General features: G+C 51.8%; 12 protein-coding genes; 6 read left to right on the top strand and 6 right to left on the bottom strand.

The window, feature by feature from the left end:
* Nucleotides 1-578: 578 nt before the first annotated feature.
* Nucleotides 579-1,628, top strand: RCC_01488 (related to dehydrogenases with different specificities (related to short-chain alcohol dehydrogenases); the record flags this gene model as incomplete). XM_023766779.1 has 5 exons in its annotated part: nucleotides 579-1,038; nucleotides 1,104-1,208; nucleotides 1,307-1,384; nucleotides 1,437-1,529; nucleotides 1,591-1,628. 5 exons carry the CDS (start codon nucleotides 579-581, stop codon nucleotides 1,626-1,628), a joined length of 774 nt encoding a protein of 257 aa, XP_023622547.1.
* A 1,757-nt stretch (nucleotides 1,629-3,385) lies between these two features.
* Nucleotides 3,386-4,511, top strand: RCC_01487 (related to Y.lipolytica glyoxylate pathway regulator GPR1; the record flags this gene model as incomplete). XM_023766778.1 has 5 exons in its annotated part: nucleotides 3,386-3,753; nucleotides 3,813-3,978; nucleotides 4,030-4,250; nucleotides 4,311-4,365; nucleotides 4,446-4,511. The coding sequence occupies 5 exons, from the start codon at nucleotides 3,386-3,388 to the stop codon at nucleotides 4,509-4,511; spliced, it is 876 nt and encodes a 291-aa protein (XP_023622546.1).
* Nucleotides 4,512-5,400: 889 nt separating this feature from the next.
* Nucleotides 5,401-5,646, bottom strand: RCC_12342 (uncharacterized protein; the record flags this gene model as incomplete). XM_023766777.1 has 2 exons in its annotated part: nucleotides 5,401-5,546; nucleotides 5,598-5,646. The coding sequence occupies 2 exons, from the start codon at nucleotides 5,644-5,646 to the stop codon at nucleotides 5,401-5,403; spliced, it is 195 nt and encodes a 64-aa protein (XP_023622545.1).
* A 2,038-nt stretch (nucleotides 5,647-7,684) lies between these two features.
* Nucleotides 7,685-9,641, top strand: RCC_01486 (uncharacterized protein; the record flags this gene model as incomplete). XM_023766776.1 has 4 exons in its annotated part: nucleotides 7,685-7,889; nucleotides 7,961-8,695; nucleotides 8,750-9,487; nucleotides 9,619-9,641. The coding sequence occupies 4 exons, from the start codon at nucleotides 7,685-7,687 to the stop codon at nucleotides 9,639-9,641; spliced, it is 1,701 nt and encodes a 566-aa protein (XP_023622544.1).
* Nucleotides 9,642-9,920: 279 nt separating this feature from the next.
* On the bottom strand, nucleotides 9,921-10,862 carry RCC_01485 (uncharacterized protein; the record flags this gene model as incomplete). Its single annotated transcript, XM_023766775.1, has 1 exon — nucleotides 9,921-10,862. The coding sequence occupies one exon, from the start codon at nucleotides 10,860-10,862 to the stop codon at nucleotides 9,921-9,923; it is 942 nt and encodes a 313-aa protein (XP_023622543.1).
* Nucleotides 10,863-10,982: 120 nt separating this feature from the next.
* RCC_01484 (uncharacterized protein) lies at nucleotides 10,983-11,285 on the top strand (the record flags this gene model as incomplete). Its single annotated transcript, XM_023766774.1, has 1 exon — nucleotides 10,983-11,285. The coding sequence occupies one exon, from the start codon at nucleotides 10,983-10,985 to the stop codon at nucleotides 11,283-11,285; it is 303 nt and encodes a 100-aa protein (XP_023622542.1).
* A 1,394-nt stretch (nucleotides 11,286-12,679) lies between these two features.
* RCC_12030 (uncharacterized protein) lies at nucleotides 12,680-13,987 on the top strand (the record flags this gene model as incomplete). XM_023766773.1 has 2 exons in its annotated part: nucleotides 12,680-12,750; nucleotides 12,826-13,987. 2 exons carry the CDS (start codon nucleotides 12,680-12,682, stop codon nucleotides 13,985-13,987), a joined length of 1,233 nt encoding a protein of 410 aa, XP_023622541.1.
* Nucleotides 13,988-15,280: 1,293 nt separating this feature from the next.
* On the top strand, nucleotides 15,281-17,060 carry RCC_12031 (probable glucokinase GLK1; the record flags this gene model as incomplete). XM_023766772.1 has 2 exons in its annotated part: nucleotides 15,281-16,811; nucleotides 16,930-17,060. The coding sequence occupies 2 exons, from the start codon at nucleotides 15,281-15,283 to the stop codon at nucleotides 17,058-17,060; spliced, it is 1,662 nt and encodes a 553-aa protein (XP_023622540.1).
* Nucleotides 17,061-17,589: 529 nt separating this feature from the next.
* Nucleotides 17,590-19,994, bottom strand: RCC_01482 (related to myo-inositol transport protein ITR1; the record flags this gene model as incomplete). XM_023766771.1 has 9 exons in its annotated part: nucleotides 17,590-17,744; nucleotides 17,816-17,908; nucleotides 17,981-18,174; nucleotides 18,234-18,352; nucleotides 18,408-18,565; nucleotides 18,625-18,757; nucleotides 18,819-19,323; nucleotides 19,376-19,776; nucleotides 19,845-19,994. 9 exons carry the CDS (start codon nucleotides 19,992-19,994, stop codon nucleotides 17,590-17,592), a joined length of 1,908 nt encoding a protein of 635 aa, XP_023622539.1.
* A 1,391-nt stretch (nucleotides 19,995-21,385) lies between these two features.
* Nucleotides 21,386-22,130, bottom strand: RCC_01481 (related to endo alpha-1,4 polygalactosaminidase precusor; the record flags this gene model as incomplete). XM_023766770.1 has 2 exons in its annotated part: nucleotides 21,386-21,790; nucleotides 21,876-22,130. 2 exons carry the CDS (start codon nucleotides 22,128-22,130, stop codon nucleotides 21,386-21,388), a joined length of 660 nt encoding a protein of 219 aa, XP_023622538.1.
* A 1,302-nt stretch (nucleotides 22,131-23,432) lies between these two features.
* On the bottom strand, nucleotides 23,433-24,356 carry RCC_01480 (uncharacterized protein; the record flags this gene model as incomplete). Its single annotated transcript, XM_023766769.1, has 1 exon — nucleotides 23,433-24,356. One exon carries the CDS (start codon nucleotides 24,354-24,356, stop codon nucleotides 23,433-23,435), a length of 924 nt encoding a protein of 307 aa, XP_023622537.1.
* A 1,101-nt stretch (nucleotides 24,357-25,457) lies between these two features.
* On the bottom strand, nucleotides 25,458-26,385 carry RCC_12035 (uncharacterized protein; the record flags this gene model as incomplete). XM_023766768.1 has 2 exons in its annotated part: nucleotides 25,458-25,929; nucleotides 25,994-26,385. The coding sequence occupies 2 exons, from the start codon at nucleotides 26,383-26,385 to the stop codon at nucleotides 25,458-25,460; spliced, it is 864 nt and encodes a 287-aa protein (XP_023622536.1).
* Between the last annotated feature and the right edge of the window lie 306 nt (nucleotides 26,386-26,691).

The raw sequence follows: 26,691 nt of genomic DNA, 5'->3' as shown, positions 1-26,691 counted from the left end.
GGATGAGGGCAGTCATTGCGAACACAGGCAATGCTTAAACCAGATGTGCTTTCGGAATCGCTGACAACCCCAGCAAGCTCACGGTTCAGTCCTCTGGGTGCCGTAAAGCTATCGGACGCTTCCATTCTTTTGCCAGACGTCTCTTCGTCTGCAATTCGTGTGCTCAGGACAGCATGTGTACGGCCACGAATGCAATCATGCCGTTCGATCGATCTTATGCAACATCCATGTTGCATAAAGTTGCAAAAGCGGGGCTCCTCTTCACGACGCCCGACAAACAACCCGAAGTTCCCGTTGTACATTCTCGTACGTGACATGGGACCCACTCTTGGCTTGTGGACAACTTCGTTTCCTACTCATTCTAGTGGAACCAAGACTTCAATAGTCGTACGATAGACAAGTTAGCAAGACTTGGATGTCGGTCAGCTGAAGATCGAATAAAGTAAGCAAGCGTGGAGGGCACCCTTGATCAAGTCCAGTTTACCTTTCACCTTCCCTTTCATTCCCATCTCGCCCATTCAACTCTACCTATAACTCAACATATCCCTCATCTCCTTTCGAACGAAAAAACGAGAAGAATGGCCCACCAAGGAAAGACTGTTCTCGTAACAGGAGGAGCTGGAGGACTGGGCAGAGCCATCGCCGACAACTTTCTCTCCGTTGGCGCCAACGTAGTCATCTGTGACATCAACGACAAGCTATTGGCCGATTTCAATGAGAAGACCTCATCGACTTACCCTGATCGTACTCTAGCCATCAAGACGGACATTACCTCTGAAGCTGAATTTGACTCTCTGTTTCAACAGATCGAGGCCAAGTTCGGCCACCTGGACTATGCAATCAACAACGCTGGTATCGTAGACCGATTCGATCCAGCTGGAACACTTGAGCTTGATCTGTGGAATCGTGTCATTGCGTTGAACCTCACGGCTCCAGCGTTCGTCACCAAGCGTGCGGTTAACTCGATGCTCAAGGCAGAGGTCAAGGGTGCTATTGTTAACATCGCTTCTGTTTCCGCATTTAAAGGTGGTGCAGCTGGTATGTATTTTCTAAGGTGAAGTACTTGCTGACACGCCGAGTTTATCTGATCTTGAACGCAATAGGAGCGGCCTACACCGCATCCAAGCATGGTTTGATTGGTCTCACCAAGAACACCACTGCGTTCTACAGAATGAAGGGCATTCGATGCAATGCCATCTGCTGTGGGGGTACGTTCACATGGTGTGCGAAGCCTAGGGCTTGAGTCCGAGACCTACATCTCATTTCTTGCGATGATCAAACGCTGAACATTCTGCCTGGCTACTAGGAATGCAGACAAACATCGGGGCAGGATTCGCAACCAACCCGCCAAATCTGGAGGGTATGGCCCTGATGAACAAAAGCTGTAAGATGTCCCAACGCTGGCCGTGGAGTACTTTGACTAACAGTCAACCAAGTCGGGGAATGGCCGGGATGTATGGCAGATATCGGCGGAGTCGCGAAATTGGTTGCTTCGCTGTGCGATGAGGAACAATCCTTTGTGAATGGAGGTGAGTAATTCATCACAACGAACTCTGCCAAGTTTACCGTTTGGACTAACTTTTGATAAAGCGGTCGTGACTGCCGATGGAGGTGTTACCGCATCGTGATGAGATGAGTCCCTTCCAGCCGGCCGGCAAGATTTTAGCCTAGAACGCACTGGACGGGATGGCATCGAAAGTTGCTCTTGTATGAACAAAAGCCCACCTTCACTACCGCTCTGCGAGATTAGTTCGGTGCCGACGTGCCAGCGCCAGTATGCTCTAGAGGGTCTTTTGGGTCTGACAAATCTCCGATGCAAAGAGAAGATGTAATAAAATACTCAGCTGTGATAACCGCGCAAATGCATGGGCCCATGTCATTCCGCGTGCCCGACGGCGTTGCTTGTAGTGCTTATGGTGCTTGTTTAGTGAACCGTGGCGAGAAGTGATGCGTCTAAGCCTGCACTCCCTGGTCCGCTAGCTCATGCGGAGCACGCGGTGTAGGGTCGCGTGGAAGAAGTAGGGAATTTCTTGCCGCCATTTCATGCYAAAAACAGTCTCCGAGAGTGGCATGGACGGTACATGATCGTTATGTGTTGTGTGTTCTGTGCTCGTCTCTCGTCCAAAGCGGCAGTTGCATTGCGCAAATCTTCGTCGTATTGTCATATGAGCACTTGCGAATCTCGTTCTTCTAGTTCTGTGGCCGGAACGGGCGCCGTCCCCGGACCTGGTATTTACCGAAGCACTGCACTCCACTGTCTCCAGATCCGAGCCTCAGCCGTGTGTTGCAGACGAGCGTGGTCGAAACAAACACCGTTCAACTCCACAGGGTCTCTGCTCCGCTCCGCCTTCTCAAAAGTCGGTTCGGATCTGGCACAGGGCTAAGAACTTACAGTCCGGCATGATGGATATGGTCGTTGAAAGCCGCGGTTATAGCAAAACCTATGGCTGCTTTGAGATATTGCGAAGAATGTCCGATGCCGGGGATCTCAAGATGCAACCTTGAACCAATTGTGGGGACCGGGGAAAATGATGACAAAAAACAGCTTCCAAGCATGTCGACGTCGCGTTCACCTCCGCAATCTCACCGTTGGCAGCATTGGCAAGGCGTGGCTATTACGCACCATATGCTCATCACAGTCCACGCGACCAGACTCTTTCTCGCCGAAGTCGATGTTATCTCGACACGAGGTGTCCGCAAACAGACTTTGCTTTGGAGATTTGACGCAAAGAGAATTCGGCGCCGCTGACGCCCGTTGTCAAAGCTTAGCCGCCGATTGGGAGCTCCTCCATTGACGTAGGAGGAAGCTGATCACACGTCTCCGCTTCATCAGCGATGGAAGATCCCTGGACAAGCATGTGAGGACAATGGTTGGTGGGTGAGCATGTCGTTTAGCTGCCGAAGAATGCCAAATCAGCACCTCGATATCGCGGATCCCACACGGCATCGCTGCGTATGAAGGAAGATATGGTGAAAAAGCGGATGGCTCTTCCGGAACGACCGACTTGGGTGCGAAAAGCTTCGGAAGACTCCACCAGAACAACGCCGTTTTATCGACACCTCAGGAAGGAAGGGCAAACGGCACTCCGTGCACGCTCGTCAAAGAAAACCAATCTCTAACTCGCGTGTTCATTGGCCTGTCGCAATGCCCTTGTCCCCGAACAGGATGCGCCCCCAACCCTTAGTTATGTGGGGCCCCATACCGAAGTTGAACTGTGGGACGACAGGATCGGCAGCACGATGATGTTAAGGTTCATCGTGCACTCTCGTAGCTTACCATCTAGCAGTTTTTGTTTTCCGCTTAGCCAGCTGGGTATATATGCGCACGCGCTCCTCCCCCTCGTACCCGCCCCGGTCTACCTCATTGATTTGAATCGCAGCCAAGATGTCGACCGTCCCTCAAGAGTACAACTCCGTAAAGGAAGGTACCAATGGTACCAGCTCGCACGACCACGCGAACGGCGCGCAGATGCGCAAGCCATATGACTATGGCGGCAACCCGCTCGCGCATATCAACACTGGAGACTCCGTCCGTCTCGCTGCCTTTGGTGGTGAGCTTCAGCCAGGTCTCTACAAGTCTACCGAGAAGCGCAAGTTCGCCAACCCAGCTCCTCTTGGGCTTTGCGGTTTCGCATTGACAACTTTCTTGCTCTCCGCCATCAATCTGGGAACCAAGGGTCTTTCCGAGCCAAACATTGTCATCGGTGCTGCTTTCGCGTATGGTGGTCTTGTTCAGCTTCTCGCAGGAATGTGGTGTGTATTCAAAGTTTGTACGGCGTTGGCAGATGCGACTGGCTAACGCAAAACCCCAGGGAAATGGCTGTTGGTAACACTTTCGGTGCTACTGCTCTTTCGTCTTACGGTGGATTCTGGATCGGTACTGCAATCATTCTCACTCCAGGTGGTTTCGAGATCATATCCACGCTCGAAGCGGACTCTCCTGCGCCGTTCCTGAACTCGTTCTCGCTCTACCTCTTTGTAAGTCCGCGTATTGCTAGGTGGGGGAAAACATCACTGATACCATTCTAGGGATGGTTCATCTTCACGACTCTCCTCACCATCCTCACGCTGAAGTCGACCGTCGCGTTCTTCTTCCTATTCTTCACCCTGGACATGGCGTTCCTCTTCCTTGGTCTCGCCTACCTGTACTTCACTACCGAGACTGTCGATGGCATGACCACTGGTGCCCCACACACTGCATTGCTACGCGCAGGAGGTGCCTTTGGAATCATTGCCGCTTTCGCCGCTTGGTAAGATATCTGCACCTGCCATTCAAAAGGAAGCTCCCATTTTGCTAACAAAAAACTCAGGTACAACGCCTTCGCTGGTATGGCCGACTCTAGTAACTCGTTCTTCGTCGTCCCAGTAGTCCACTTCCCATGGTCAGACAAGGTCATTATTCCCCAAATCCTTGAGATTTCAACAGGAACGCTGACATCCAACAGGGACGTGAGAAGCGTGGCAAGGTTGACAACAGCCAGGCTCGCCTTGACGCCGAGAACTCTGTTTAGAGTGTGCACACGGAGATGAATATATCCCCAAACAGATGACGGCTTTGATGGGAGCCGGTTGTCCTGAGCGCGACCAGCTCGGATGATATAACGTGTACAATATCATGAATCTAATATCTATCAACAACCTTCAAACCCAAGTCCCTGTGCTGGTGTGCTAGCACTGCCAAATGCTGTTAGTTAGGTTTAATTCGCGTGCATTTCGAGCCGATATCGACTTTTAGGATTCAGGAAGCACCCGGACGAACATCGAAGGGACACAGTAGAGGGACGTTCGTTCGAAACATTCGGTGTAGTGACATCCCGGCGCGGCAGGATTCTATATGCATGGCGTCTACCTAGACGCTGGATCGACACGGTGCAGTCGGCAGCTTCACCCTTTTCGTCAAGTGTATCGTTCCTTCCGGCAATAATAACAGAGTCAAACCAGCCTTCGATTTCACAAATCCCAAATGATCAACAAAAATGAGGCTTTCCAGGTCTCTTCCTATGTAATCTACGACAAGGCTCACGAACAGGTAGCTAAAAACGCTAAAAGAAGCAAACTTACCGAGAGTCAAATGTCTTGAAGATCTGTGTCTTCCTAACCGTGGTCGTTGTTGTTATAAAAAGTACCATACCCTTGACTGCCGCCGACCCTGTGAACCCGTTGATCGGCAACGGAACCTATTGTGGGTAGCTTTAGCTTGTTCAACAAGTCTATTGTTCCTTTCGACTAGCTATATGTGAAATCATCAAATCGTACAATCAATCCACCTAGGGTATCTCGCTAAACGCCATGCAAAGTCTATCAAATCCTCCCGACGTCAAAAGTTCAAGCTGAACAGTGCGGCCATTTCAATCGGAGACAACAAATCCTTCCGCTTCTGCATGTCACAAGCACTCTGCTTCATCGCCTCACACTCCCATACCCAATATCACGAGTGGAAGGCTCGTCCTTGTCTACAGGGCCTTGCTTGTTATGCACAACAACTTTGGTGGGCTTGCTGTATGTCGGGCTTGCGTCTCTGCTGCCGTTCGAGGAGGAGTAGGTGCCTGCCAGACGGTCAGTGGATGTAGCTGAGGTTGATAGGATGTCAGACATACTGTGCCTGTCCTCGCGTCCTTTGATTATCTTGACTTGCTCTCGCGCCATTGTAGATGTGGCAGGATGATCAATCAGATTGTGGCGAAAGTAGCGCGGTTTGTATTGGAACGTTGTGTGTGTGTGTGTGTGTGTGTGTGTGTGTGTGGATGTTGCCTTTGGTTGTGTAGAGGCGTGATCGGTGGCAATGTGGAACGATGAGACCGCGTTTGGTTTTATATGAGATGTAGGTTGGCGGAAATGTGGAACGTGGCGTGGTATTGGCGATGAGTCGTGGTTGTTTCGGCGTTGGATATGGAACACGGCTGATGGGTGTTTGTACTTTGATTTCGTTCGCAGGAAGAGGTGATGAAGAAGAAGGAGGAGAGATGCGCAAGAAGAACTTCAAGAACAACGCACTTGAGAGGGCGACCTACCATCGTCATGGCCACCCAAATGAGGCGGCCTCTACGATTGGCCTGATGTCTAGGCAGTCCAGTAGGCAACGGAGCCTGAAACGGAAGTCGGTGGCAAAGCTTGAGTCATCCTATGATGTGCCATGGCAGGCAGATGAACATGGACGTCCTCGGCAAGCCTTCCAGGCTCACAGTTCGCGTGCTGCGAACGGGTGCGTCAAGGATTCCAGTGGAGCTGGCCAGAGTAACATGCTCACCATCATTGGTTGATTTCGGGGATCTCAAGCCAGGATGCTACGTATGGTTTCAACCAGGTGACCCGGAAAGGAAACCTGTCATCGCGAAACACGCACCAGGTTGACCGATTGGTGTGTGTATGTGATTGGGCATCGAGTTGGCGGCGCAGCCAGTCCAAACCCCAATTTTCAGCCTCGTTGCTGCCTCACACATTCCCCTTGCGGATGCGACATACCTTGCGCCCAATTAGGTGGGGGAGGGGTGCAGCTATACCATCTTTGCCAAGCGTCATGTCGCGGCTGTCGCCTGGTCCGCAGCTGYCAGCAGGCTGCCACGAACCCGAGTCCATGGCACGGGAAATATTCCCGAGAGGGCGCCTTTCTCCACGATGATGTGTTGCTGGCGGCTTTCATGAGGCGACCACAAGCATGAGGAAAGACTGCAGAAGGGACGCGAGCGTGCCTCGCGTGCGTGAAATGAAAGGTGAGAATTCCAGGGTGGAGGCACCCGGATGCGATGACATCGGTTTGAAACAACCACCAGATTTGAATCTGTTCGTGCCCAACGATCGCCCTCCTCATCTTATGCCCCTGCTGGCGGGATCAACTAACTTAGATGGACCCTGTCTTGCTGCGAACCTCACGGTTTTCTGCGCTGACTTTTACTGTCTCGGATCTTTTGACAGCGGACGCCGTACGGCCATGTGGCTTGGATTGGACATCATCAGCCGCACATCCAGCAAACGCTACCCGAGCACCGATCATCCTCTCCCGTCGCCATCATCGCAGCACCAGCATCAGCCCGAGATGAATGGTCTTTCTAGCCGAGAACAAAGCGAGAGCACGTGTTGATGGTGGCGTTCAACTCTTGGTTGCTTTCAGCTCAGAGCCAGGCCTGCCAGACCTCACCTCCTCTCCTGGAAGCACACGCTGACAATATGATACCGACACATTCAATAAGTGTCTGACGCAAGCCGAATCGTGCAAAGCTACACGTACTCAATCACCAAGCTGCCAGGAATAGGTATTCGGTCTGCCATATCCGGCCGATGAGCTCGAAACTTCCTACCACGCAGACGGATGGCTGCATAATGAGGCTTTCTCGTGAAAAGCGACCCTCGAACTGGCTCAGCTTTGTCTACAATGCGCRGCCTTTCAGTAATCCTCCCGCTGTGATGACCACATCCAACAAAGAACCATCGCAATGGGAGCTCGAGACCCCGTTTCCTCCACGTGGCTCATTGTTGGGGCGTGCATATTTCCCAGTCAAAGATCATTTTTGTAAGTACGGGGCAAAGACATGGGCTTGGCAGCAAAGTGTAGGTGATTCTGGCCGTTCCATGACCTTGAGCATTTCCCAAGCGAAAGGGCTCGACTGATAGGCACTCTCTTTCCTTCTGTCCTCTCGAAAGATAGCCCTTCAACGTCTCCTGTAGTGATACCTCTACATCACGCAAAATGCGTCTCTCAGCTTGTGTCACGGCTGTTGCTGCGTGCTTTCTGTCGACCGCATACGCCCAACAGCATGCAGGAGATGTCATCGACACCGCACTTCCCAAAGTCCCAGGAGCTGAAATCACCTACTTCCGCGTCCAAGATCCGACTGGTAAAAACAAGAATTTGACGTTGACAAACTACCAGAGCCTTGGAAAGAATAGACAACGTAAGTCATGACTCTCTGCAATATCAAGGAGGGCCTCCGATACGAGAAGACCAAACTAACCCACCTAATAGGTTTGGATGGGCGTAGACTCAAGCGTGCTGTAGTGATCATCCACGGCGTCAATCGAGATCCTGGCACCTACATGTCCAACATGCTCTCTGCTCTCTCCCAGTCCAAGAACTCAGACATCAGCTTCGATACCGTCGCGATCGTCGCACCTTACTTTCCAAACGGAGAAGACAAAAACAAAGGCTATCCATGGACTGCAGGCCTGAAGCCCAATAGKGGCTCGACCTCCAATGCTCTCGTTTGGCCTGGCTCACAGTGGGCTGCTGGTGGGAACAATCAATATCCATACACGTCCACGAGCACGTCATCGTATGATGTCCTGGATCAAATCATTCGACACTTTGACAATGCCGCACTGTTTCCCGAAATGAAGCAGATTGTCATCGCTGGTCACTCTCTTGGAGCTCAGGCAGTGCAGCGATACGCTGCGATTGGTCCTCAGCTTGGCACCCGATCTCCGGTAAGCTACTGGATTGGAAACCCGAACAGCTTCGTCTGGCTGAGCACATCTCGTCCAATGTCTACTGCATCCTGTCTGACATATGACGACTATCGGGAGGGTTTCGCCAAATTTGCTGATTATCCCATGACATATGGGACGAGTCTCGTCGCACAGGGTCGCTCTGCTATACTCGCAAACTATCAGAGCAAGGCGATCAACTATGTACGCGGCACACAGGATCTTGGTGATACTTCATCGACTTGTGCACCTCGCACGACTGGTGCGAATCGGAATGGTGAGAGATGTAGATCAAGAATCTATCCCGATCTGAGCTAATCAACAAATACAGAGCGATTCTTCAACTACATCAAGGCATTCCCCGTGTCATGTTCTGATCCAACCGGGCGGAACTGTGATACCGTGGACTTTGTCAATGCAGGTCACGATGCTGGCACTATCATGGCATCTGCTGCAGGCCAAGCTAGACTGTTTTCTGACAACTTCTACGGCAACGGCAATCGTTCCTATGACTTTGGCTATCCTCGTCAACAGGCTGGAGATGATCCTTACCCCGATCCAGCATTGAACACATCGTCCAGCTCGATCAACAATCAGACCTATGCAGGCATGACGTATCAGGGATGTTGGTCTGATCAGGATCCTCGAACTCTCACCAACATGGCCTACGAGAGTAATGCCAACACGATATCTCGTTGTGCCAAGGCGTGCGCGGATGGTGGTAACACCATTGCTGGACTTGAGTACGGATCACAATGTTATTGTGGCAACATTCTCGGCTACAAAGCCGCACAAGTTGTAGACAGTTCCTGCTCAATGGCCTGTCCCRGAAACTCCAGCGAAACTTGTGGCGGCAGCAACCGCATTTCGCTCTTCTCCGCCGGCACGACAAAGTTCCTGCCAATCCCTGGTACTCCTGAGACTGCCGGGGACTTCTTCTACTCTGATTGTTATACTGAAGCGACTTTTGGTCGGGCATTGACTGGCAAGTCCACCACCAGCAATTCCATGTCGCTGGATGTGTGTGCCAGTTTCTGCTCTGGATATCAATACTTCGGCGCGGAGTACGGTACGGAATGCTATTGCGGGAACAGCTTTGCTGCTGGTGCGATCCGGACTGCTGCTGGAGAGTGTAGCATGACGTGCGCCAATGATCCTTCTCAGCTTTGTGGTGCTGGTAGTCGACTTACTGTCTTTCAGGACCCGGATTGGACCGCCGGTAGCTCACCCTCGTCTTCGTCCGCTGTCACGACTTCGACTACCTCTTCAAGCACTACGGCTGCCACAGGAGCTCCCCCGGCTCCATCCTCGTTGACGATCTCATGTCCGACATCAAACAACACCGTCGTGACAATCACCGGCAAGCGTTATCTGATCGAATGTGGAGTTGATCGCTTTGGGGGTGATCTTGCTTTTGTCGGCGTCAACTCTTTCGATCAGTGCATATCTGCGTGTGCCTTGAATCCACAGTGTGTGGATGTCAGCTTGTCCGGCGCTGCCTGTTACCTCAAATCTGTGCTAGGAGGTGCGGTCACTAATAATGCGATCTGGGGGGCGAAGCTCATAGCTGAAGGCCTTTCGACTAGTACTGGCCTCTCTTCGTCGAGAAGCTCTATTTCTACAGACTCGACCGATTCGGTGATCTCATCGGGTGTGACGACCATAACTAGCAGTGCCAGTATGGATTTGAGCTCTGCCAGTTCTACTTCAACTTCGACCAGCTCTACGACAGTGGCGAGTGAAGCGTCGACTAATAGCCAAATACCCACGACATCTACAAGCTCAGAGTCTTCCGTGACGACCTTATCCATCTCGGACAGCTCTATTTCGAGTGCTTCTTCTTCTTCTTCGCCGAGCAGCAGCAGTACAACGACTTCGACATCCGACACCAGCTCCACAACAGCCTCTATTGCAACTTTCTCAGTGCCGGATAGCTCGACTATAAGTGCTACTTCTTCAAGCACTAGTATTGCAACCTCGCCGACTTCCAGTGGAGATTCTATGACAACTTCAGACTCTATCCCTGCTGCTACGTTGCCAGTGACGTTGGAAAGCTCGACGTCAAGCGTCTCCTCTTCAACTATAAGCACTTCATCCTCATCCGCAAGATCTTCTACCACTACCTCGGAGAGCTCTACTCCAAGTCCATCTTCGTCGATCGCTAGCGCTTCATCCTCGGACAGCTCCACCTCAAGTCCATCCTCTTCTGTTACCAGCACTGCATCTTCATCGACGGCATCATCCACGTCTACAACCTCCTCTGCGACAACCTCCTCTGCGACAACCTCCTCTGCGACAACCTCCTCTGCGATAACCTCCTCTGCGACAACCTCCTCTGCGACAACCTCCTCTGCGACAACCTCCTTTGCTACAAGCTCGTCAATATCAATTAGCTCGACATCAACCCCTCCAACATCCTCTCCCACTCCTCTCACCACGTCCATCAGATGCCCGACAGCAAACGGCGCCTCCTACACCTCCTACTCACAATCCTTCCTCGTCGAATGCGGAATCGATTATTCGGGCGGAGACATGCGAACAGCCATCGTCTTGAATTTCCAACAATGCATCAACACCTGCTCCACCACTCCCGGATGTGTAGCAGTCGCATTCTCAGGAGTGGCTTGCTATATGAAATCACGTGTGGGGACTCCCATGAACAATCCAGTTTGGGGAGCTCGAGTCGTTGCAGCAGCAGCAGCCTCCTTCTCGTCATCAACATCGACTGCTGCGTCGACACTGGCATCACTCGTCCCATCATCATCAGCATCATCGTCATCAAGCTCGTCAAGCTCGTCAAGCTCATCAAGCACTTCACAAACCCGCCTACCAACCACAACAACCACGACATCATCATCTTCCCCTAGCACCCTTCTCCCCTCCGAGCTGATCCCAATAGGCTGCTTCTCCGACCCGTCGACCTCCCGCCTCCTCCCCAAATTCCTCGGTTCCTCCACCACCCAAACCCCACTCCAGTGTGCCCTCGCCTGCCGCTCCCAAAACTACAAATTCAGCGGAACCGAATACGGCAAGGAATGCTACTGCGGCAACACCACACCCCCTCCTTCCTCCGCGCTCCTACCAAAGGACTGCAACATGTCCTGTGCCGGGGACAAATCGCAAATCTGCGGCGCAGGAAACCGCATCTCCATCCTCTCCGACAACGCCTGGGTAGCTATGACATCCATCCCCAAGGAAATCGACGAATGGAAATTCCGGGGCTGTTATCTCGACAGCTCAGCCGCCCGAGTCTTGCCGTTTACCATGTCTCTGATCCCCACGGGCGGGACGGCGAACGCGACGGTGGGAAATTGTATGCGGGCTTGTTCGGCTAGAGGATTTAAATTCTGCGGAGTGGAATTCTATGATGAGTGTTATGGGGGTGTAGCAATGAGGACTGGAGCGATGAAGGCGGAGGGGCAGGAGGAGGACGCGTTTGCTGCGGGGTGTAATTTTGCGTGTCGAGGGAATGGATCGGAGAGTTGTGGTGGGGCAGGTAGGGTGCAGGTTTATTCTTCATCTCCTTCTTGATTGGGGTGATGATGAATGGATGGAAGTAGGGATGTGGGATTGAGTGGGTGTCTTTGTGAAGAGATGAGAGAGGGCATAGGCATGTCCGCATAATAATGGAAGGGAGGGAAGGCAGTCCAGTCCGCTCTACGCATTTGAGGAGATTTATTGTCAAGACTTCTGGATCTAAGATCAAGGTCTCCGTGTATGTAGTACATGGATGTATATACATATAAGAATGAATTCAAGAAGCAAGAGATCAACCTAAAGACGAAATATTTCATTTTGATGATCATTGATGACATCCACCCAAAACCCAACCCCGGATCTCCCAAACCTGTGAAACCCCGCCACTAAAACTACTTGGCGCGTTTCAACATGGAACGCGCAATCAATGCAGAAAGTCAATTCTGGGCGCCTCCCTTTGATGAGTTTCTTGGGGATTCGGGAGGAGAAAAAGCATGTGGCGGGCGAGACGAAAGCGGGCAATGTTCACCAATATTCTGTGATTCGATCCGTCGCGAGCCGAGGACATCTTGCTATCATTTCTCCCACCTTACCTACCTAAGAACCTCCATCTCACCTTACCTTATCCCTCCGGCCCAGCTTTCGTTCGTTATCATCCACAGATCGGCCAGCTTCCTTACCTCATCAGCCAGCCAGCCAGCCAGCCAGCTGGACTGCTGTCTTTGCCCTCCCATCATCCTCATATCAATATCACTCTCGGAAGATTGTATACACGCGCCAGAAGATGGCCGACACACTCAATGGCGTGAAGAATACGTTCAGTTCATGGGACGCGTGTATGAGTAAGACATACTGGTACATATCCCTTCCCGTCCCAGACCATATCACTCTGCCGAACATCTACTAATACTTTACATGGTGATGATGTAGTAAATGGCCCGTAATAGCAGCCATAATCTTCGGCTCCTTGATCGCCCTTTCTTTGATTTGGTGCTGTGTGCGCTGTCTGTGCTGCGGAGTGGAATGTTGTTGTGGGTGTTTGGCGTGCTGTAATGCTTGTTGTCCTTCACCGAGAGGAGGGGGGAGGAGGTCGAAAGACGGGGGAGGGTATCAGCAAGCGCCTCCGACACCTTTTGGCGCGGGAGGAGGAGGTGGGTATGGAGGACAGTATGCGGCGCCGATGCCGATGAATACAGGATATTTTGGCGCTGCGCCAGGAGGAAGTGGGGTGAAGAGTACGGCGACGTTTGAGAGTTCGTCTGGGAGGCTGCATGAGGATTCTTTGCCGGCGATGCCGAGTTGGGATACGGCTACTAGTAAGAGGGTGGAGCATCATGGGGATGATGGGGATGATAAGGAGCAGGAAGGAGTTGAGATGGATAAGTTACAGCCTGCGTATCGTCATCAACAGCAGCAACAAGAGGTGGGGTTGTTGGGGAGGGATGGGAGAGAGTATAATGGACGTCGACAGGAAGCGGCGGATTTGGGGGCCGGGGCGATGATTGCTAGTCCGTATCATGATTATGGTGGGGGATATGAGCAGCGGAGTCCGGGGATGGGGAGTGCATATGGAGGACAACAACAAAGCAGTGGGTATGGAGCTCAGGCGAGTCCGTATGGAAGACAGCAACAGCAACAACAGACGAGCGCATATGGAGCGGCACAGCAGAGGGATGCATATGCGACGACACAAAGCCCGCATGGATATACCTCACAAGCCGCAGGATACACCTCTCCCGTCTACCAATCTGGGGCAAGTCCCGTGGCAACTTCTTCACCTTATGGTGGTGGTTACTCCGCTGCTCCTGCTCCTGCTCCCGCTGCGGCGTATGGAAGTTCGGCGGATTATTATCAACAGCAACAGCAACCTCAACAACAACAACAACAACAACAACAACAACAGCCATATTACGATTCAGCAGGATATGGAGATGCAGGTCAGAGAGGGTATGGAGGAGCGGCTCCTTCATATCATACCCAGGATGTGGGGAGTACGTCGCCAGCAGGTCAGTATCAACAACCACAAGCACAGCAAGGAGGATACCAGGCGTTTGGGAGGAAGCCTGTCCAAGGCAGTTGGAGGGAGATTTGATGAATACCCGATTTATGAGGGAGGGCGGCATAGCAAGGCGTGATGCAGGTATTCATCAGAGCTACAACAGTGCTCGGCTCCAGGTGACGCCAATGATATCCCTGCCATCAATTCAATCCAATTCAACATTATTTCCATACTATTTCCAATGCCATCTTCGGGCCTTTGCCTAACCTACAGTAGTTTGTATTTGTTCTGTTCAGAACTTTCCCAAGAATGGTTCGTCCGCTACGTCATGCCGCTCGGAGCGGAGCGGAGTGGAGATGTTCACGGACTCGACCGTAAAAGGGCCGGAGATGCCAAGTGGGGAAGGTGCAAGGTGGCAGGGATCGAGCCCCGCTTTTCGTCAGCCTTGAGTCTTGAGTCGAGAGTCTTGAGAGAGAGGGAAAAACATGGGAAGGATGCTTACTTTCCATGGAAGAGGTGGAATTTACCTCTGAGAGGGCGTAAGGTAGATGATCAAGCAGCTTCACCCTTCATTCATGTGGAGGTCATATCATCGGGCTTGATGGAACAATGACAACAATGAAGAGGTCCATTCGGAGCAGACATCCGAATACCTGTGGTGCGTGGGCTCACGTGCACGTGGTGATGAGGCTAGACTATTTTAGACTAGAGTGAAGCTAGAGACAGCTCCACATCCATCATTCACGAGGAGCTTGGTGGTGGTATTGTCGCTGGCTGCTTGTTGATGCGCTTGTTGGCTTGCTTGCTTGCTTGCTGGCTGGGCTGGCTGACGGACGGGATCGATCACCATCTTACCCATCTCATCTCACCATCTCCAATCTCCACTCTCCTCCGCCTCGTCCCACTCTTCTTTTCTCATCTTTTTCTCCCACCTCCACTTCATCCCTCACGCTGGCTTCACCCACCGCCGAGCATCCGCATCCAAATCCTCGCCCGCCCCAACACCATCGATCTCACTCGCAGCCGACAGGATCCCACGACGCCATCCGCCTCGCCCTTCAACTCCAACTCGAGCAATCCAAGAGTCGGTGGAGTGAAGAGGCGGCCGAATTTCCATTTCTCCGCGACCTACACCGTCAAAAGCAGAAAAGCCACCACTTTGGACGAATCCTCACCCGATTCTTGACGCTCGTGGGATTGGTGGCAGTCCTCGTGTACCTCCTCCCCGAATCCCTCACCCACCTGCGATCACACTACAACCACCTCACTTTCACTCCCCCACAATCCTGCCCGACTCCCAATCCATTTGTGCGGGGTTTGTACTGCCGTGCGCCCCTCCACACCTCCTCTTCTTCATCCTCCCTCTACGCCACCTCCCCCCGCAGCATGGCGCTCCAACAAGCCGCCGAGCGGGTCGCCGCCGAATTCGAGTATTCCGCCCAAGATGTCAACCGTGGGGTCGCCGAGTTCATCCGTCAAATGGATGAAGGTCTACGCACGACGGGAGCCACCATGTCCCAGATTCCCACCTATGTCACCGCCGTCCCCAATGGCTCCGAAGAGGGATTGTACATGGCCGTCGATCTCGGAGGCACCAACTTCCGCGTCTGCTCCATTCAACWCCATGGCAACAGCACCTTTAGCCTCACGCAGAGTAAAGTGGCCATTCCCAAAGACTTGATGGTCGCCAAGACGAGCAAGGAATTGTTCTCCTTCCTGGCCAAGCAGATTGAGTTGTTTTTGAAGACGCATCATGGGGAGCATTACMACAGTCACAAGGAAAAGCGCAGGGGAGGCGTGTGGAAGGCGGAACATGATGAGGATATCTTCAGTCTGGGATTCACCTTTTCCTTCCCCGTCCAGCAGTTTGGAATCAACAAGGGAACTCTCATCCGCTGGACCAAAGGCTTCGACATTCCCGATGCCATTGGCAAGGATGTCTGCGCTCTGCTGCAAGATGAGATTGATGCTCTCGGTCTTCCGGTGAGAGTTGCTGCGTTGGTGAACGATACGGTTGGAACCCTCATGGCTCGATCATACACCTCCCCAGGAAAGACGGGAACTCTTTTGGGAGCAATTTTCGGCACTGGTACCAACGGAGCATATGTCGAGAAGTTGGACAAGGTCACCAAACTCACCGCCGCGGATGAGGTTGATTCGCAAACCGGCGAAATGATTATCAACACCGAATGGGGCTCCTTTGACAACCAACTCTCCGTCCTGCCCAAAACACCCTACGACGCCGCTCTCGATGCCGAGAGTGTCAACCCGGGGATTCAAATGTTCGAAAAGCGCGTCAGTGGAATGTTTTTGGGAGAAATCCTCCGACGAGCCCTTCTTTCCTTGTTGAAGGACCCTGCAGTCCCGCTCTTCACCGACGAACACAGCAATCAGAACGACGTGCACTCTACTACGAATGTCGGCAAAGATTGTCCACTCTACCAACAATGGGGATTGGATTCCAGCTTCTTGAGTATCGCAACAGGAGACAACAGCGCAGGGTTGAAAGTCACCCGTCAAACGCTCGACAAGGAATACGACGTCACCGCCGCCTCGGCCGAAGACGCCGAAGCGGTACGACTCATCGCCTCGGCGATTGGCAAGCGTGCCGCGAGATTGAGTGCCGTCGCCATTGCCGCCATTGTCATTTCCACGGGTAAGCTGGGCAACCCGACAGACATCGCCACGACCAACGATGCGACGTTGGAGGTCAATGAGGATGAGATTGTGGATGTTGGCGTGGATGGCAGTTTGGTGGAATTCTACCCGCGATTCGAAGAGTACATCCGCGAGGCACTGCGGGAAATCCCTCAAATTGGAGTCTCGGGGGAGAGGAGGGTGAGGATTGGAATTGCTAAGGATGGGAGTGGAGTTGGGGCTGCGCTGATTGCGCTGGTTGCTGATAAGGCTTCGAAGGGTGAGTGCTGGTGATTTTCTTGCTTTTCTCTTCTTGAATACCCATGTTCTTTCTGTTTTGGGGTTTTATTTTTGATTTTCGAAGTGCAAAGTGCTGACTTTAATCTTTCTCCCGGCAGGCTATGGCTCGTCCTCTTCTTCTCCTTCATCATCATCATCATCATCATCATCATCATCATGTGGTGGTATCGGAGGATTCTTGCAGAGTGTGATTGGATATATGAATCGGGGCGTGAGGATGAGAATCTAGATGTAGATGGATGGATCAACTTACTTTACCTACCCTATCTACCTACCCTATCTACCCACCCTCTCGAGTAAGCGAGAGGGCAACTTGAATGGGCTTGTGAATTGGAATTGGAATCATTCTTGGACACGATTGTTTTCTTCCTTTTCATTCAGAACTTACTAGTTCTTTCTGTCTGGTTTATGCGCATATGTGTATTGTTGAGTATTGAGTATTATGTGATGAGTTTCAAGTAGGATAAGTAAGATCGGCGAGCAAGTAAATTCGAAGTAGTAGATAAACCCAAGTATAATGATAGATGCTATTAAAAGGACAACATGTGTAAAAGAACAAACATAAGAATTGAATAGAATTGATTTCATTTGATTTGACGTGATTTGACGTGATTTGATTCGATTAGGTATATAATACGCAAACCAAACAAACAAAGTCCACAATCATTAATCCAAAGGTACCAATCCCTTCTTCCATATTCCCTTTCTTTCTCACATCATCATCACAGATATATCGCTATAGTTAGTAATCGAATATCTCAATTCGAAAATTCCGAATCCTCCTTTTCGGCTTTTGCGATGATCGGTGGGGGTTTCGCGATATTCTTGCGGAAAATGTGGCGTTTGATGAAATAGGGTAGCCAGACTTTCGTCTCGTAGGCGAGGAATTCCCTCGTGGGGACGGAGAAGACTTCTATTGTGGGTGTTAGTAATTGATACTTTTTTYTTTTTGTTTTTGTGCAAGAGGGTGAAGGGAGAGCTTACGATCCAATTCTTCCAGAGTGAGTTGTTTGGTCTCGCGCACGAAACAGAAAATCATGCCCCAGGCTATGAGGTTTAATCCGGCGTAGAATCCGACTGTACACACACACACATGCAATCAGTATTGTGCTACAATCCAATGATGAGTATTCTGGAGGGGAAACGTACAAGCTCCAACAGGTGTCATGGCATCACTCATCGCAGGATACGTGAGGGAGAGAATTCCGGCAAAAGTATTGTTGATGCACACTGCCCAAGCCATTCCCTGTTCACGCTGAATGGTGGGGAAGACTTCGGCCGAGTATTGGAATGCCACGGGACCTTCGCCTAGAGAGTACATGATTGTGAAGAGGTAGACGAATCTGCAGACTTTGGGTTAGAAAGAGTGGGTCTTTTTCAAAGAGGGATGGAGTGGATTTACAATACGACGGGTCCGATTTGAGAGGCTTGGCTTCGATCGACTTCGTGGCCGGTTTGGGATGCGGTATTGAGGAGGGAGAGACCGGCTGCGAGGAGGAAGATGGCCATCATGGGGAACGTCTAGATGGAGAGATTAGGACGATTTCATTGATTGATGGAACGTCGAGCAACTTACCGCCAAAGTCAAAGTTCTGCGTCCTTTGGTGTCGATGAGGAAGAGGGTGGGGATGGTGGCAACGACTTGGATGGCTCCATATCCCAGAGATGCGTAGAGAGCTTGGGTGGCGGTATATCCGACGTCCTCGAAGATGGTGGAGCTGTAGAAGGAGATGACTAAAGCATGTTAGGAGCGGTTACATTCGTTATCGGGGAAGGGGAGTGGGGGAACATACTGTTGATACCACACATTTGCTGCGCAATCATCACCGTCGAAGCACCGTAGTTTGCACGCCTGATTCTGGGAACGGCGAAACAGTCCCACATGCGTTGAAAGTATCCCGAGCCACCGGCGACCTTGAGTTCTTCCTAGAAGAGACGATGCATTAGCCGCGTCCAACCATCTTTTTTCCATCGGAATATGACATACCTGATAGATGACATAGGAGTAGTAGTAGTCTCTCGCGGCGATGATGGGATGAGCTCGCAGACGATCCATGGAGCGGAAACCCTCCTTTATCTTGCCATGCTTCATCAGCCATCTCGGGGATTCTGGGCAGAAGAAGATGCCGACTGCGAGGATGAACGAGGGAATAAAGGCCGAGCCGAGTTGAAGACGCCAGGTAATGGGACCGGCGTCCTTAACAATGACATTGGCGCAGAAACCCAGGAAGATTCCGGCCACGACCCATAACTGCCAGAACATGACCAGAGCACCTCGAATGCGTGCGGGTGCCATTYCTGCGGAGTAGATTGGAACCGTGGCGTTCTTCGCACCAATGCCGATTCCCATGACGAATCGTGCGGCGAAGAGTTCTTGCCATGTTCGAGCGAATCCCGAGCCGATGGGAGTGGCGGTGAGGCAGAGGGCTGTGAGGAAGATTTCACCACGACGTCCGAGATAGTGGTTGAGAGGGTCGACGATGAATGCGCCGCTGGGAAAGAAGGTCAGTGGGGTGTTGGATACGAGGAAATCAAGACGATTACATCAAACCGGCCGTCAGGAAAATAATGGCGTTGATCAATCCCACCTTCCATCGATTGGCGTCTGCCTCGGCGGCAGAAATGCCAGGCGCTTTGGGATTGATGCCAAAGTCCTGGGGGAAACCCAAGTTTGCACCATTGGAGCCCGTCTGATCCCAACCTTGCGTGGCGGCTCCAATGGCACAGAGGCCAATGGAATACCACAGCATTTTCGGGCCGTGCCATTTGTGGTCGCGCTCATACGTGAGGGCATCGCGCTCGGCATCTTCGAGATGTGGTAGGGTGAAGTCGTCGGGATCGCGAGCCACGAGGGCCGCTCGGGCGAAGAGATCGGCGTGTTCGGGCATGCCCGCCGTAATGGCAAAGCTCCGGCCATCGTTGGCGGCTTGATCGGGGGAAACGCGCTGGGGAGGAGGAAGCCAATATCAGTGCCAATGCTTGGGTGGGAGATGGCTTGGAAGATGTGGATTACCTTGAGAGGATTGTGAACAATGTTCATCGCAACAGAGCGACGACGACMATCGGCATCGGCCAATTCCGGCTCACGATCTTCATGAATGGCCGTCGTCTTTTCATTGTGAGAGGGATACTCGCCCTCGGAGGTGACTTTGTTGTCGGCCATGGCTGGTGATGATAGTTGTTTAGCCAAGCGAGTTAAGAAAACGACAAGGCTGCCAAAACTCCCGGCAAGCAAGGACCAAGAAAAGGTCGGCCGGGGATGGTGAACGGATTTATATTGCTTCGACGGGCACATGCGGCGGATGAACCCCACTGCCAAGGGCAGGGTGGGCCAGTCGATGGTTGGTGGGTCGTGGAGACCCCGGGTGGGGAGGAATGGAAATGCTGTCTGTGCTGATGACCAGTGACGAGCAACCTCTGCGAATCCTTCGCTTACCTTTGCGCACAATCCTACTGCTGAACAGCTTGTCAGCTACCTCACATTTGGTTTATATATCTATGGATGAATGGCAGGTGATCAACACAATGAATGTTCTAATCAACCACAAGACAGGGACTCCCAGACAATTGTGTAAGAGATGAGCATGGTATGGTATGGTATAGGACATTCAATATTGATGCACTACTTTCTTTACCTTACTTCCGAGGCGAGGGCCATGTCATGTGATGGATRTTTTTGGGAGGCGTCGCCTAAAAGAGCTTTATGCGCCACGGATGAATGCCAAACCAATAACTGCAGCTGCAGGGCAATGGGACTAGCAAACGGCTGAGGAGCGTTGTGCTGTTAGGGCTGCTTCAGAAGTACCATTGTCACCCCAGCCTCAGTGCGGGCATGACATCAATCGCATCGCGTCGCATCGCATCGAGAGTGGATAAAAGCACCATCTTGGCGGGATGGGGTGCATACAACAGTACAGCACATGGCGAACAAGGTAAGGTAGATGGACAGAAATATCCGTCACGGCACCTTCTTTTTTTGCCACGAGGTTTGATGAGGCAAGATCGTCCAAGAAAAGTACAAAATCTACCTTCACGCGCCTTCCTCGTGGCTTCAAACCCTATTGTCGCATGCCACCGCGGAACGGAAGATGCCATTCCATTTCTGGGGAAGATTGGAGGAGACTTGGTGGGGCTCCATCGACAAGTGCACGCCGATCCGATGCGATTATCCAAAAGTGCATCTACATCTACACCTACAATGTGACACCTTTGAAGCCCTGGAAATTGAGTGGCATTGGGTCGACAAATGGTGCGGCCGTCTATTCGGCGTTCGCACGTGCAGAGGGGATGATGAATGATGTATGAGGTTCACAAGGATTCTCGGCCGGGGTAGGGTAGTGATACGAAAATATGACCCCAGTCTTCGGGATACCACATTCGATTGGGCCGAGATGATGCCGCGTCTCCAAAGCTTGATGGTTCATGGTTGAAAGTCTACAGCTAGCTACCGGACAGCACAATGCATCCATCGCTGCCGTTTCCTCCTTCCCCAACACCAGACACATGTCGCCAGAACCACGCATCTCTCCGTAACCTCACCCAACACCCAACACCCTAGGGAGCGGAACAAGTTCGAGTCCACCCATCCAAACTCAACTTCTTCACCAAAGTAGAAAAGCCCTCCGTTCCCTCCCCTTTACAAGCCTCCTCCACAAACTTCTCCTCATCCCCATCATCATGACTCTTCCCCTCCCCACCACCATCCACATACTCGATATGAAAAACCGGCTTCCCGGCCTCAATCACCGCTCGATATAACCCACACTCCCCATACCTCACACACTCCTCTTGCACACACCACTCCACCACATCCACCACCCTCTCCACAATATCCCCTCCATTCTTTAACCCGAACGCCATACCCGCTTCATGCGTCGTGTGTGCGAGAAATCGTACAAAATCCACCGCGTCATCGGCCGTGAGATCGAAGCCGGAGTCATTACTATACCCATCGATATTCTACCCGCGACAAAAAAACTGAATCAGCATTTTTATTTTTGAAGTTGATGATATTAGAGCGGGAGAGGGGGAAAGAGAAACTCACATCAGCATCAACACCCCCACACCCCTTCCCAGCAGCCTCCTCAATCCTCCTCCTCATCACCTCCCGAACCCCCTCACTCCTCGTATCCACCCACCTCTCCTGCTCCCACCCCGCCATAACCTTCCCAACGGCCTCCTGTGGAAAATCCCCCGCATCACCACGATATTCCTCCCTACTTCCCGCGGAAAAGTAACATATCACCGAGTGGTTTCCTGTTTGGAAGGCGGCGATGGTGGAGGGTGAGGCGTCTGCCATGTCGAAATCCCAGATTTCATAGTTTTCTTCCGCAAGGGAGACGGGAGGGACGGTGGAGAGTTGGATGTTCCATGTTGTTCCTGGGGTGGGGTGGAGTTTCCATGATGAGGGGGTTGTTGTGGGTGTTGTTATACTGYTGCTAATCGAAGTAGAGGATGTTGTATCCCTCCAATTTTTCGGAGGGAGGGGATGGAGAGGTACTATTCCTCCAATGAAATCTTCAAGATGAGAGAACAAGTCCTTCGCGTCATCATCTTCTTTCGAGGGAGATGTCGTCGCGGCTAGAATCTGGAATGGAAATCCCAGCGCGAGAAGAACAACCACCGCCATGAGGACCGTTGAGAAGGGCGTGTAGATCKCKGKGGKCRYSGTWWYRTTRWWWWMMMMAAGGGGTAATATGTACACAAAGTCCTGTGTACGCTGCTGCCAGATTTGTGCCGAGTGAGTTGGAGGAACCTTTCGGAAGAGAAAATGTAGAACTCTTTTCTACGTGTGTCGTTGATTACAGGTGGGAGAGAGACGTTCCCAGTATCCAAGTGAAAAAAAAAAAATTGAATTGGGAAAGTAGGTATAGTGTTAAAGTGTGGAATGTATGTTATGTATACCTTATGTATGTATACGACGCCCAACGAGGCGGAGGCAGAGAGGGCTTGGGATACTTTTCCTTCCCTCCCGACACCAATCCTTCGCCTTGTACTAGCTTTATGCAGTGTGTATATGTGTGCGTGTTGGAGGCGCCATATAAACTCTCCCTCAGGTTTACACTTTTTGTGTGTGTCTTTTTGGTGGAGGCTGAGTTGACAATTCTGGAAAAAAAGGCCCAGTCTAGCCCACCCACCTATTCTATTCATTGTTCTACCTTGGGTTTTCAAGCATTAGACTGAATTCTTTTGAATCAGTTGGGAACTCTTCTGTTTCTCTCTCTATATACATATATATATATATATATACATACATACATACACTGCTCACTCTCACGATAGATAGATATCGAGTGAGTAGCATGTAGCTAGAGATATCCCTCTCAAGGAAGTCCAACGCATATATACAGTATAGTACAATACACCCGCCATCAAATCGACCTCGATTGTTGATGAACTTTTCGAGTTTGATTAAATACATTACTTTTGCGGTCTTATTTCACACAAAGTCGGAAGTGGTGGAGAGTCCAGGAGATGGTCGCCAGGGTTCCATGAATCAAAACAACAAGCGATTCGTCCTGCTGCATTCAGCGAGTGGTAGGTAGTCAGACGTGCTCCGTGCTGTTCCGTCCGAGTATCGATATCCATCCTCTCCTCATTCTCACAACCTCATCCGCGCAGCAGGCGCAACCCTCGCAATCACCTCTTCCCTCCCATACGACTCATCCGAACCCTGCGTTCGGGTCCGCGCCCTCGCCAACGAATCAACACTCTCCTTCCTCCTCCGCACATTCTTGCACGCCCCATAGATACTCGGCGCATTGGCCACAAAGGTCGCCGTCACCACTTGTATACTCGCCCAGAATGACCGGGCCCGCTGCGCGGAACCGTCTCGATGGATGAAATGCAAGCGGAATCCAATAACGATCAGACTGAAGAACCCCAGAGTATAGAGCAATCCCAGTTGTAAATTTCGAGGGAATTGTCGGATTTGGGAGCGGAGGATTGGGGCGGAGATGACGAGGAGGAGGCTGTCGATGATGGCGATGGAGATGCATTGCGTGAAGAGTTGACCGTAGGCTTTGGTGCAGGTGTGAGGTTGGGAGGCGTCGTCCATGGTCCAGTAGAGGCGAATGGGGCGACATTCGAGGAAAGTGACGAGGACGACGGTGATGTAGGTGCATGCCATGAAGATCCAGCAGGATTTGATGATTCGTGCGATCCACGTCATGTGGTCGAGCATGTCGCGGTAGAAGACGAGGAGGAGGGTACATTGTAGCCAGTAAAAGGTTGTGACCAGAATACGCGTGATGAGCGTTACTATACTGCCGGTGCGGAGATTCGTCGAGTCTTGCTGGGAGGTCCGAATGGTTTTGTCGCGGAGTACCACGGTGTTGCAAATGATGCGTGCAATGAGGACGACAATCGACATGATGACCAAGTAAGCGGAGAGATCAAGACGACTGTGCTGCCATCGATGGCCGACCAGTCTGGCGGTGAGGATGGCAAGGGCTAGGGAGCCGCATATCCAATTCGCTAGGCTCGCGTCGGCTTCCGAGACGGCGTATGAGAACGCAGTTGACATGGCATCGTCGGGGTGGGAAGTTTCATTGGAAGGCGTGGTGGCCAGAGGGGGACCCGGCCTCGTGGTTGATCAAAGCCCCACAGAGTGCGAGGGAGGTGGGTGAATAAAGAGATGTGGTGGATGGGGGCAATCGCACGTGGAAAAGCGGACAAAGAAGAAAGAGGAGAGAGAGAGAGAGGTGTGATGAAAGGTTGAAAGCGTTGCTCGCGTGGCCCCAAGGTTGTTAAGTTAGTTGGTTGGATCGGACGGACTATTTTAGCAAACGACGGAGAGGAACGAAGGAGTAGTCCGCACGGATTGCAGGAAGCGGAAGCGGAAGCGGGGGAATAAGGCAAGGCGATGCAAGGCCAGGCTGAGGCGGGCGTCGAGACAAGCGCTTTTGGGGCCATTCGGTTGATGATCGGAGTCGGTGTGCTGAAATTACTGCACTGCATTGTCGTGCACCGCCATTTTTCGCCATGAGATGGAAATAATGTTCATTTTGACAAAGACAAAGAAAATGGATGACCTTGCAGCTGAGTGTGTGATGATGGTCCTTTGGCTGGATGATTGATTTGTCTTGAAATGATGACGAGGTTGCCCGCCGGCCCCCTGTTCGCGCTGGAGGATGCTGTTGGCGGAATAGTCGGAAGGACATGTTGACCTACCGTGAAGGAAGATATGATGCATGCATGCTTGTTGTAATGAAATGTCCGGTATGAGAGTACTGTATCGACGGCGTCGATGTTGATGTGTTGCTCATCAAAGGCAGAAAGGGCGTCAAAAGTGAGGTACATTGGATGTACATGACGATCGTCGATCGACACGATGACGACGATCCCGACAAGATCTCGGAGTTCAGAGCGGTTAGAACGACAGAATACGATGACAATACGAAGCAAAGGTCGGTCGGTAATTGAAATTGAAGAATAGATATCGTCGATCTGATGATACCACCACTCCTTGAATCCTCCAACATATAACGGAGTATCATCCTCCATTATTCCGATGCAACATCACATGCACCAATCGAGATCATTAACATCAACAATGCTCCGTCTGTCACATCCACATTCATGTCTATTCCCATCTCMATCATCACCATCACCATCATCATCACCATCAATTCTCCCCACTACAAGTCTCATTCAAACAACTCTGCCACGCACTCAACGTATGATGCCAATCCACCGCATCCACATTCCTCCCCACGCCCCGATCATTCTTCAAAAAGCAATTGCCTCCAAATAAATCAATCGGAGCCGTGAGATTCGCATAATAGCTAATCGCCCTGCACGCCGGAACATTCCCCTCGGAATTGTACTCGTCACAAGCATCCAGACACGCTTCCACGCTGTACACGGTATTCTTCCCGCCGAGATTCTTCATCGTGACGTTGTTGGTGTCGGAGTAGTACGAGTCCGCGGCGGCCGGGTACATGGTATAGCATTCTTGAATGTACGGTGTCCCCGAGGAAGAGGTCGTCGTTTCGCCTCCCGAGCAGGAGAATTGCGCCACGCCTGTGCTGCCGGAGGTCACTGCAGAGGTGGTCGCGGTTGCGGTTGCGGTGGGAGAGGTGGAGGATGTTGCGTTTCTGGGCATGTGTGGGTTAGGAAGAGGCTCGGGAAAAGGTGTGTCATCTGCCTWCATGTACTCACGTTGCTGATGCTGCGGATTCCTCACTCTGGCCATTCCGTTTATCCTCTGCTTCCTGAGAACCCATTCCCACTCCCACTCCCACCCCGACTCCTATCGCGACCACAACAGCCGCGAACATCAACCAGAGGTTCCGTTTTCGTCGCCAGCGGCTCGCTGGTTTGCGGGCGGGTGTTTCTTCCTCGGCCTGGGCATTATGCAATGGCAGCGTGTCGTTCCCATCGGAATAACTCCCACCTCCACTGGCCGCCGAGCTCGAACCCTTGACATCCGGAGGGGATCTCGAGCTCGTGGGTCTCAGAACTTCTGGAGAATCCGTGTAATTCGGTACGTGAATCAAATCGCTCGGTGGTACCACTTCTGGCGCATTTTGTGCTCCCTTGTTGGGATACATGACGACCAGGAATGCTGTCGGTTTCGCAAAGTAAAATCACAGTCACAGTCGCAAGTGTAGAAACGACGCAACCACTCCAAAGAAGAGTCCGCAAGAACGAACAAACAACAAGATCAGACAACGCAGGGCAAGATGTCTCACCGCAGGGGAAGAAAAAGCGCGCGCGCAAAAGGACGGGCAGTGCAGACGCAATAGTAAGGTAACTCCGTGGGTAGTTAGCAAGAATGGATGCCTCCTTCCAAAGCAAGACCACCTCTTTCTTACCTACACCCAGGGAATCGCATCCTTCGACCTGGGGCACTATCA

Source organism: Ramularia collo-cygni (assembly GCF_900074925.1).
Source record: "Ramularia collo-cygni strain URUG2 genome assembly, contig: RCC_scaffold01, whole genome shotgun sequence".
Lineage (NCBI taxonomy): Eukaryota > Fungi > Ascomycota > Dothideomycetes > Mycosphaerellales > Mycosphaerellaceae > Ramularia > Ramularia collo-cygni.
The sequence above is the reverse complement of the archived record's forward strand: the minus strand, read 5'-3'. Positions and strand labels throughout refer to the sequence as shown.